At 35.6% G+C, this 12,540-nt stretch overlaps 1 protein-coding gene across 3 annotated transcripts in view; it reads right to left on the reverse strand.

Annotated features, from left to right (window-relative positions):
• The window catches only part of mRpL42 (mitochondrial ribosomal protein L42), a 76,779-nt gene that overhangs the window by 30,784 nt on the left and 33,455 nt on the right, over positions 1-12,540 (reverse strand). For all 3 annotated transcript variants that reach the window (XM_090406084.1, XM_090406066.1, XM_090406075.1), the window contains exon 3: positions 7,888-7,972. In XM_090406084.1, the coding sequence (XP_090262210.1) occupies positions 7,888-7,972 (85 nt within the window). The remainder of the gene's footprint in view (positions 1-7,887; positions 7,973-12,540) is intronic.

Below are 12,540 nucleotides of genomic sequence, written 5' to 3' on the forward strand. Positions count from 1 at the left end.
TATTCGGCAAGAAACTCTCTGATTCCAATCTTTGAGTTTCTTATTCGGTTTTAAAGCAATGTGGGATTTAACATCCCCTTAATTTAAATAATGACATCTAATCTTTATATGTGAAAGTTTGTTTCAGCTTTGCAATTATCTTTTGAATTGTATTTGCAATCTTTGCTACATGGCCCCTGAACTTCAACTTTCAATCTACTAACATTGCAAGATTATTAGCCTGATCAGTTTCTTTTAGCATAATCCCACCAATAAAACATGAAATTGAATATCCAAATATGCCACAGTGCATGACTTTACATTTACTGACATTGAACTAACATAAATTTTCCCATTCCCACATTTCCAGCCTATTTAAATTATTCTGCAAGTACTGCATATCAGCAGCATTCCTGACCATACCTATCCCTACATCATCAGCAAATAGTTGCATGTCGCCTCTCAAATCCTTCCCAATGTCATTAATGTACAGACTGAATAACAGTGGGCCAGTAATTGTGGTACACCACAGGTTATCTTAAATTTTGTAGACTCACATTCCATCATCATCAAATTCCTGACATGTGCCCTCAAGGGGTGTACAGGATATGATAGTACTACATGAAAAAGTTACATCATTACTAACTTCCTATCTACAATTTTCCTCCAAATCAGTCTGTTACTTGTCAAGACTCCAATATTATCATTATCAGATCTTATATTTCTATTGTCTAAGGCACATTGTACCATATCAATCCACCTATATCTTGGTCTTCCTCTGGGTTGATTTCCTGCCAACCTGGCAGAGAACACTCGTTTTGCTAATCTTTCCTCGCCCATTCTGTTTAAGTGACCATACCACCTGAGATAAGCTCTGCTAATGCATTCCTGGATGCCAACAATGTCAAGTTCTTTCCTAATATCCTCATTTTTAATATGATATTGCCATCGATGCCATCTATTCATGCCTCTAATCTTTCTCAGGACTCTCATATCTGCAGTCTTTAGTCTTTGGTCAAGTGTTTTACTTATGATCCAGCTCTCAAATCCATAAGTTAAAACTGGTTTGAACACTGTCTTGTATACAGCTAATTTAGTGTTGCAACTAATTTCTCTCTTATTCCATATGAATTTATTAAATTGACTTCCTACCATACCAGCTTTGTTGATTCTGTTGTCTATTTCCATATTTAATTTACCATCTTCACTAAAAATCGTGCCTAAGTAGCTGAAATGTTTTACTTGTTCCACAGGTTCTCCATTCACAACACAGTTGACATTTTCGACGATTCTGTCTATTTTCATTGTCTTTGTCTTTTTATTGCTGACTTTCATACCATATCTATTACAACAGTTATTCAATTTAGTCAAGGAATCTTGCAGACTCCTAGTGGATTTATTGATAAGTATAACGTCCGCATAAAGAGCTGACATTAACATCTCCAATTTTGATATCATGTTTGATTACACTTTCCTTCATAATGTGATCCATATAGATAATGAATAACAGAGGGGATAATGTACATTCTTGTCTCACACCAGATTTAACATTAAACCATCTTCCTGTACTTCCTTCAATTGTAACTGCTGACTTACAACTCAAGTATTGCTTGATATAATGCTCCATTGACACCATATAATTGTAGCGTATTGAATAGCTTCTCTCTTGGCACCTTGTCATATGCCTTTTTCAAATCGACAAAACTTAAATACAAATCTTTGTTATGTTCCCATGATTTCTCCACTATTTGTCATAAAGTGAAGATCTGATCCTGACAGCCTCTATTTGACCTGAATCCAGCTTGTTCTTCACCAAGCTTTTCTTCCACCTTTTTATATATGGGTACTATGAGAGATCTACTCCAATCATCAGGAATGCCTCTTCTCTCCATGTGAATTTGTGCACATTTTTATGTTGGAACATGGTGTTAGTAATAACCAGTCCACCAAGTCTTCACAAAGCTTTTCTTCCACCTTTTTATATATGGGTACTATGAGAGATCTGCTCCAATCATCAGGAATGCCTCTTCTCTCCATGTGAATTTGTGCACATTTTTATGTTGGAACATGGTGTTAGTAATAACCAGTCCATGTCCTGTGCAGAAATCCAACAAATAGTTGCCATTATTATTAGCTTTGCTCTTTTCTCCAAATTTTCCTAAAACATTTTTGTATGTCTGACAATCACTTCCTACTCTGCTGTTTAGATCCCCAACAAGCACCAACTTTTCCTTTTTCATTGTGTCAGTAGCTTTCCTCTAGAGCCTCAAAAAATTTCTCCACTTCTACCTTAGTAGAGCCTTCTGTGGGACCATAGGCACAAATAAGTCTCATTGTCCAGTTCCCCATTCTAATATTTGCCCAAATCACTCTACTTGAGACTGCCTGCCATTCAAGAAGATTAACCTCGTATTTTGTGTTGAATACTATGGCTACTCCTTTTCTATTATTGTCATTGCCTGAATATAACATTTTATATTTATTGCTCAGAAAGATTTCACCAGTTTTTGTTTTTTTTGTTTCAGTCACCCCTATTATGTCACTCTGGTACTTATCTAATTCCTCTGCTAGCTCCATTTCTTTGCCATTCAGGCTTCTTATGTTGATAGTACTGATCTTTAACTCTGGTGATGTTGAGTTGGGGTGTGTTTTAAGATTTGTTCCAGTAGCTGACTTTTCGCTGTTTGCCCTGGTTCCCTGGCGAAAACAACGGGGGCCTTGTTTAACCAGGTGACGCCCCAGCCGGCATGAAATTTTTTCGTGTTGTACCATCATTTTATATTTTGGTTTAACCAATAGGAATACAATTTGGTCAGCTATGTCCCAAATTGCCAGCCCATCCTCGTTCGTTCAGTATCCAGGTAGATACCCAACAGGGTGCACCACGAGAAGGTGAGGATTGGACACTAGGTCAGAAGCCCTGGTCGGTTCTCCCCATTCCTTTAAAGGCTATGCGAAGGTCTCCTCTCAGTTATACAGCTTTCAGCCCTTAAGCACCACTGACTCACATCCCCCATATACTAATTTTTTATATCTGGCAATCAGCCATCTTCTTGTCCACACTAAAATTTTATAATCCACACCCATATTCTCCAATTTATGCAACAGTCTTCCATATTGTATTCTGTCAAAAGCTTTAGCAAAATCCAAAAGTATCATGGTATATCCATTCCTTGTCTAGCTCAATAGTAACAGTATTATAAAATGTGAGGAAGATGCTAACACATGACCTTCCCTTAGTAAGCTCAGGCTATTCATTGCAAAGTAAAGATTCACTGTCAACTCATTTCAGAATGTGAGCCCTAACCAACTTTTCCAAAATCTTCCCCGTCACTCCAGAGATACTGATTAGTCAACAGTTAGATACATCAGTCTTTGCACTACCCTGGGCAATGGGATTATCATACATTCTTTCCATTCCCTCACAATCTTCCCTATTCTGAGAATCAAATTATATAGCCTGGTTAAAGGAATATCCATTTCAGCTTAACTCTCCATTTAGCACCTATAATGATATCCCATCCATCCCTATTGCTGAATTCTAATTCAGTTTGTGCAACAGCTCTTATACCTCCTCTTCATACACCTGAGTTTCTTCATTCAGTGAAGAGGTAGCAGTGAACTCAATGTTGCATACACCAGGTGACAGCTTTTAGCAAAATGGGCACTCATTAGTTGAACAACCTCTTCTGCATCTATCTTCTTCACACTATTTGCATTCAGAAGTTATTCTTCATATTCATTCATTCTTTTACTTGCAGCATATCAACAGAATTCTTATGCATTGTCTTTAGCTTGCAGCCAGTTGCAGAGGAAAGACTTAGCTTTCTGTGCAACAGTTGCGACTATTCTAGCCTACTGCTTATAATTTTCATAACAGACATCGTCCTTATGCACACAGTATTCCTTCCACATCATCCATTTCTTAAGAGTCTCTTGCTTAATAAGATTACACATCCATTTGACTCCTATCCTATTTATTCTCCAAACTCTTGGGAGACATTCTAATATTGATGATGGAAACATCAGTGGTGGAATTTTTTGGAAATCTAAGATGGATTACTGAATTTGAAAAATTCAGTAATCCATCTTACTACCTATATGTCTGGATAATGTGTTAACTAATTTATATAGCATTTAGATGTGAAATGAACAGATGTTAATATTTTATTAATTTGCAAACATTTCATTGATTATGAGTAAAAAAGCGCCAGGACAATTAGAATTGTTGGAAAGAACTAAAAAGAGAAAGCAAGAATGAGTAAATACCACATCATGAATGCAGATGAAAGTGTGATAATTATGATGAATGTGCATATAAACACATGACCTAATCATGTGTATGTGTGCGTGTGTAAAGATATGTATATATAACATCAAATTGTTCTTGTTAAAATTAACTTGATGACATGTTTAACGAGGTTCTTTGAAGAAAGATTTAGCTAGATTTGAAGGTTCCACGATGAAGCAAAGTAATGTCATTTCACCTAAACATGTTATCTGCACATCAGAATATGCTAAGCTTGACTTCTCATGCTGAAAAATATTATCTATTTGCTTACCTTATTTCAGATCAGCCGCATCCGATTCTAATAAATAAGTGATAACAGTCCTTATGAAAGCAAGGACTGCTATCTCAAAGAACAAAGATCCTTCATCTATCTTTGTTCTTTAAATTCATATAGGAGAGAAGGATGTAGAATAACTTCTTAAGAATGTGCAAGACAGAGAGAGATTTACAGATGCCTTCAAAGAAAGAATGGACTTTTATTATTATAATTATTATTATTATGTGACACCTCCAGAGAGTCCAAAGACTCATCAAGGGAGAACGTGCCAAAACCATCGAATGATTGGTCCCTTCTAACTACTAACCGCACTCAAACCTGTTAACTTTCTGCGAGCCACTGGTTAGCAGAGGCTCTACCAATTGACCAGCCTTTGCTGGCAAAAACATTACTTCCCCACTTGGATTAGTTACACAACAACAATCTTTTTTTTAATAGACCTTTCATCCAAAGGAAAGATATGCATCTTCAGTATATGATTTGAAGGTGGGAATAACAGATACAGGCATATATCACAGGATTACCACTACAAATGTTGGAATTGTGAGTTGTCTAAAGTTCTAGTGAGATTAAAATGGTATGTGTGTATGTGCAGTTTTTTTTTTTTTTGGGGGGGGGGGGGGACAGTATGGCATACTGGTACCTTTATTAACAGTGACATGTGGGTTTCAAATACTGTGTCATTTTAATTTTAAACTTTTCCTGCTAGCAAAGAATGCATATGGCACCTGTTGTTTGACAAAAAAAAGTGCTGTGTATGGTGCAGACACACACACATACACAGGGCCTGAAAAATTTAGTGCTGACTCATGAGCCATGCAAATATCTCACTAGTCCGATGAGTATATTCTACCACTCTCACTTACTATATCATAGTCACGTGTTTAATACTGTATCTGGTGAATTTATAAGCAAGATAATTTGTAATGTTGACTAAATTTTACCCTGTGATACTCTGAAATATGTTCATGAAGCTCCTATATTTGCTAGTCCATGTAATAGCAAGCTTATTTAAACACAATATGCTTGCTATTAGATTGTACTGACTCTGAATAACCCTACAAGTGGTGCAGCAAATACATTTATTGATATATTCATATATTTATTAAACTGTAAAGAAAAAAATGCATGTATTCTGTGTTCCTAATTTATGCTTAAACATAGACCCAGAGTTCACCATGCAGGTATTCGAAACCAAATCTGACGAAATAGGTTGGTTAATCCTTATTCCTGACATTTTATTATTTTTATTACCATTTTTGTATATTGCAGGTGTGTTGAGGGACAAAAAAAAAAAAAAAAAAAAAAAAGGTTTCTGGGAAAAAAATCCTCCACTTTGGTATGAGCCTAACCCAGTCATACAAGACAATTTATTAATTTATTCATAATACTGTTTTATGTATTAAAAAAATAATATCATTTATAAACTATTAAAGTATTATTACTATTTTTAGTTAGCTTAAAATACTCCACTTCCAACATCTGTCTTGAATCACAAATGTTGAAAATATTCAGTACCATATTTACTCGAATATAACTCACACATACAACAAATATCTTCTTAATAACTCATAATAATAAAAATAATAACTAATACAACAAAGATCTTCTTTGTTGTATTCGAGATCCCGATTTTTGTCTTCTTCCACATACAGATTGGTGTGCATCAAAGTGAATATCCGAAGCTCTCGAGATTGGCTTGCAATGCAAGAATTGAGCTGGTCTCACGAGTATCGAGACTCTCCAGTTCGATTTCTCATCGCTTAATTAAAAAATGTCAAATTATTTTTTTCCATTCTTGCTCATTATTTAACCCTGTTAATTCACAACATTAATTAGCTGGGTGGTCAGTAAAACCAGCTGGATGGTTTGTCCATTCAAAAGGTCCTGGGGAGAACATAGAAATGACTAGAATTAGATAGCAAAGGAAAAGATGTCAATGATATCAAGGGGAAAAACTTTTTTTTAAAAAAGCAATCAGGTGTCATTTAATGAGGTGATGTAAAAGCTCACTAGGATATCAGTATCATTAACAATTATATTTTCTGTGGAGCTTTTAAAATGGGAAGAATTTTTTATGTATGACATAGTATAACCAATAAGGGAGGGGGGGGAAGAGATTTCATTAACTGTTTGGATAATTTATAGCAGGGAGAATCAGTGGTATCTACTATGGGTCTTAGGGGGAGAATTGAGTTTATGAATCTTAGGCAAGCCATATAACTGAGGAGGGGGAGGAGGAACAACTGAAGGGTAATGGATACAACAAAACCACCATTCAAAAAATTATTGATAATTATCATCCTTCTACCAGACTACAATCCGATGTGAAAAAAATTTCAATACCCTACCTTAAAGGAACCTTAGAACAAATAGCAAGGATTCTTCATAAATTCAGTTGATGAATATCTACATGCTTCCTTCAAACCAGCTGGGAAACTGTCTTCCTATCATCAACAAAAAAAAAAAAGGCTACACTATCATCTCTTTCTTTACCAAGTGTCTATCACGTACCCGTTTACATCATATTTTCAATTTTGGAGAGACTGCCTGTTCTACCTTGATCAGAATTGAAGAACATCAAGACATCGCATTTTTGGAATCTAACAAATCTGGCTTCGCTTCTCATGCTACTGACACTAGACACAGAGTTCTTTGGAACCAGACAAAACTTCTTTGCTCCAGCAATTTAAAATTTGATCATCTTTTCTCTGAAACATGCGAAATGCTAAGAAATCGTCTGAACCTGAACTGATTAGAGTGTATGTCAATATCCAAATTTTGTGAAGTGATCATTAATTGTTCATAAGTTTTTTTTAATTAATAAATTATTTTAAATCTATGCAACTTACTACAATTGTTCTTTTGAACTCTAATATAGTGTAATATCATATACTTCAGCTGCAACCGAGATATGAGCTAATAGACGCATGATTCATGACTCATTATTTTGATTCATCTTTTGAATCTAGTTAATAGTATATCCCTGACAATGTCCACAACATTAGATGAAATATATTGGGGTTTTTGAATAAATTATATATCATTTTTGTTACATGTGTAAGTCATGACTACTTTCTTTTATAATAATAACTTACTTTTATAATAATAACTGTTATTATTTAATATGATCTATTAGAAGATAAAACTGAAATAAGAGAAACATTTAGTGCTTTCTTATATACTTAAAATACTCACTGCAAATTAATCAATAGTTTTCTATTCTGTTTAAAAAAAACTATGCAACTTTAATAAAAACAACGTTTACACATTCTTTTTGACACAGTTCTAAACAAACACTGAAAGGATCCAGAAGAAGAACAAAATAGTCAGCAATTACCTTTGTATGTTCATAAGGAAATTTCTGTTCTGGATGCCAACAGACTAGTGTAGAACCATCATCAGTCATAACAATCCAGCTACTCCTAAAGTAAATTAATAATAAACTTAGTTGCAATAAACTTAACAGAATGTTATAATAAAAAAAGGAGTTGGCATTTACACTTGCTATGTCACATACAAAATTAAACTTAGTTCTATATAGCATATTTATTTATTTTTATTAATTGACATTATGAATATAGACTGTGAAAGGGTGGCTCGAATTTTACCAGGAATAGTAAAATATCATAATCCAGTATGGCAATGCTATTGCTGGCAGCACAGGACTGAGCATTATTATGATCAATTTTGTTATATGTGCAATCCACTCACAAAAATTTGTAAACCTGACTGTGGGCCTTCCCACAGCTAACCTGAAAACACTACTCTACAGAACAAACAAACTTTTCAAATGCATATCACATTTCCAGTACAAAGTAAGGTAATTTTATACTGGACAAAAGAAATCATCTACCAAATAAATACGACACATACCAGCCACTAAAGTTTTCTAATCCTTTATGCAGATGTGCATAAACGTCACTTACACAGCATACATGCAAAATACTTGGTCATATTTGGCCACATGTTCTAGAACTGTTTAAGAATGCTGCTGGTCAGTACAATCAATAGTGTTGATCACAATGGAAAAATCAAAGGATCTTTCGGAGTTCGATAAAGGGCTTATTGTGGGGTGCTCATCTGGCTGGAGTCATGATTTTGAAAACACCAGAGCCGACTAGTTTCTCAAAAGGCGAAATATCCCGGGTGTTTAATCAGTGGAAAAAATAACCCGCATTGCTTGTTTAAGAGGTGTAACTGGTGCTAAGACAGTCTATCAGGAACGAGATCACTATTGTCTGAGAAGGCTTATATGGACAAACATTCCTATACAGAAACTACTGATTTTTGCAAAGAACCAGAAAGTTCATCTACAGTGGTGTTAGAAACACTGTGAATGGACACTGGAAAAAAGTCACGTGGTCTGACAAGTACATCCTGTTCTGTATCGACAGTACACAGAGAGTTTGGCAGTAGCTCCATGAAACAATCAACCCAGCTTGCTTTGTAAATACAACTCAAGGTTCTGGAGGTGGTGTCATGGTGGGGCATGTTCTGTTGGTACAGAATGGATCCCCTGATATGGCTGGAAATGTTCTCCAAGGAATATCTGAACAATGTTGCTGATCAAGTCCATCCAGCAATGTTGACTTTTTATCCAGCAGTGGTTCAGCAAGCATAACAGTCCTCTTCCATCAAATCTGAGCCAGTTAAAGAACTGTCTGGTGAACACCTGGTACATTGTAGATGTAATCCAATTGTAGAATCTATGCCAAACCACAGATGTACTGTAATTTGGGCTAAAGGAAGTCCAAAACAGTATTAAATAAAAGTTTCTAATTCAGTGGATAATCATTCTTTCATTTCCTAAATGTTGCTTTAACCTGAGTTTCAGGAGACTGGTAGAAATTTAATGCCATATACAGGGTGTTCGGGATAAATTTGACAGTTTCGTAAGGAAAAAGAAAATCTTCTTTGTATCTATTAAATTTAATGAATTGACAAAAAAACATTACAGGCAGAGTTAATTACAATACTATCAACAAGATTTACTCAAAATAACCACCATTAGCATCGATCACAGCTTCAATTCTGCTTCGAACCTCGAACAAGCTGATGCTACAGTCTCCCTGGGAAGGGCCGCAAAAACTGTTTTAATTTTATCCATTAACTGGGCTTTTGTATTACTGGAAGTGCGATTGGTGTCTTTTTCAACTGCGCCCCATACAAAATAATCCATGGGGTTAAGGTCTGGGGAGTTTGGAGGCCAAACATTTGGACTGGTGAAGTCGTAGAAATTTTCAGACAACCATTTTTGACTTTTCCCAGAGGTGTGGCAAGGGGCCGAATCCTGCTGCCATACATACGGCCTACCATTGGCTACCCTTGTTATCCAGGGCTTGACTACAGTTAGTAACTCCACGAACAAAGCCCGAATTCCAATGCCAGGGTTCTTCAACACCTGTTCCTGCAGATTTGCGAGGAATTCTGCTGTACGAACGCAATCAGATCGTCTGCTAGGGATCTTTCTTCTTGCTACATCCTCGTAGTCACCATTGCAAGTCTCTAGTTCATGCCTGATTGTTTTTACTGTATTCAGGGAGAATTGGGCAGCAGTCGTAATATCCTTATTTTGATGGCGGGCACGAATCATCATGATACAAGTTATTCTCTTCCATGATTCAGGTGGGTTCCAGCTATCCATCCTTTCTGACATCTTGTATATGAATGAAGAAGGGTCCAAACTTTTAAATGAAGAGAAGTGTGTGTTAATACACGTAACTTACGGAAAAATATAATTAATTATAAATATGTCAAATTTATCCCGAACACCCTGTATGTGTGTATATGTGTTAGGAGGGAAGGAGTTAACTTTGGGAGGCAAGCTCATTGACTAAGATGCCAGTGTACTGCACTTTTGGTGAGGGTCAGAAAAGAAAGTTTACTGACATTTTTCTTGAAGAGTTGAAGTTGTAGTTGTTGGAACACTTCATGAGGAAGGCTGTTCCAGAGTAGAGAGGTAGATGAAATAAAAGAGAAAGATAAGAAGTTGACTTAATGTGTTTGCAAGTGTACTGTAAATGGATGTTGGATAGCTTTTAACAGGCACAAAAGAAAGTGCTACACCTGTTAAAAGTGTGCAACCACTATTTCCTCAGAAAGTAAGAGAATAATAGTTGCTAGTTCAGCGGAGAAGGACCAAAGAGTCTGAAAGAAAAGACACAGAACTGAAATAATGTGTCCATGAGATAGAGGTTGAAGTGAAACAAGGGTGGGATCATCTATGAGCCAAGCTGCTCTCCTCTGCTCAGCATCAAAAAATTTTAGAAAAGCTTTAAGTACCATTCAAACATGTGAACAGTTTTTTAAGAATGGGTGGATTTGGGATTTGTATAGAGGTAGTAGCTGGATGGATGAAAAGTAGCATCTTGAATGGAAAATAATGCCTAGTGTTTAGAGATTCATATGTTTATGCCAGGAGAAGCTGGAAGCAAATGTCAGTTCAGGGGGGGGGGGGATAGAGAGAGAGAGAGAGAGAGATATGATCGAGTCTGGTGATTTTGCGATTTATGTATTAGAGAGAATGGGTAGGTGAGATGAGATCCCTTTTGCAGGAGAAAAGGGTGAATGCATTTTGGTGGGATTGAAGATGACTACAGGCAGTATAGAAGTTGGCTGTAATGATCCCAATTCTTAAGAAAAAAAAAAAAAAAAAAAATCAAATCCAAGAGAATATGAGAATGTACAGAATTATTTCTTTAATTTCACATGCAAGTAAAGTTATGTTGAAAGTAATCCAAAAAAATGCTGGAACTATATATGAATAGAAAATTGCCAAACGAAGAGGCATATTTTAGGAAAAATAAAGGAACAAGAGACTAGATAACAATAGCATGAGATAGATTATGGAAAGAACAAGAAAAAATTTCAAAAAGGATGTAATCATCTGTTTTCATTGATTATAAGAAAGCTTTTGATTATATTGTTCATAACAGACTGTGAAATGTGATGAGAGTAATGAGAATAACTGTGCATATAATCAGAAAACTGCATAAAACTTCAGTAAAAAAATCTTTAGAGAAACAGTGTTTGAGTGGAGAAAGAGGTGAAGCAAGGAATATTTACAGTACGTAATGAGAATAGCTAATTTAGCTAAAGACCAAGCAGGAATTAAGAATGGTGGTGGTGGTGGGGGGGAATAGTAAGATATGCATATGATATGATTCTCATGGCAGAAACTAAGGAAGAGCAGTTGATTCTTAATTTAAAAAAAAATGCTTATAAATATGAATAATTAAAACAAAAGTGCTAGTTTCTGTAATTTTAATTAAATTAAACGAAGGGTAGTGGTGGGGAAAAACAGCTTGTTAAACTTGATAAAAATTATGAAAGATACAGATGCTTGATAAGGGCAAAAAGTTTAGAACTTTTAAAGCAATGGACTTTCCAGAGGTCAAGTATGGATATGAGAGTTGTGTCATTAAAAAAATAAACAGAAAGTGAATTAGTTCATTTGAATTATGGATGTGGAGGAAACAATTAAGTTTCATGGACAGCAGGAATGACTTGGAAAAAAAGCTTTAAATTACATAAAAACATAATGCTCACTGGAGGCATTGATTGCTAAACAGAAGTTAATGTACTCTGGACATATTATACAAACATATGAATCATGGAAAAATTAGGAAAGTTGACGATATGAGGAGAGAAAGACAGCGAATGAGTTGGATGGGCAACATAAAGAAACTTACCAATAAGGTGGAGTAGATGATAATCGACCAGAAATATTCAAATATGGAGATATCAAAGTTTTACAGCAGCTGCATTGCATAATGCAACAGACCTGGTCAGAGTCGAATTCTGGATGACTGAAGCAGAGCTCTCATAGTACCCATCTATAAAAAGAGAAAAAGAACTGAATCTGAGAATTACAAAGGAATTTCCCTACTGAGTGTTCCTGGTAAGATCTATACAAGTATACTTGAGAAATCTTCTTCTTCTTTAGCTATTGAACCTCTAAAGGTTCTTAGCTGCATGCACCAGCTTTTTC

Source organism: Typopeltis vanoorti, chromosome 2 (assembly GCF_054136105.1).
Source record: "Typopeltis vanoorti isolate ZY-2024b chromosome 2, IOZ_Tvanoo_1.0, whole genome shotgun sequence".
Classification (NCBI taxonomy): Eukaryota; Metazoa; Arthropoda; class Arachnida; order Uropygi; family Thelyphonidae; genus Typopeltis; species Typopeltis vanoorti.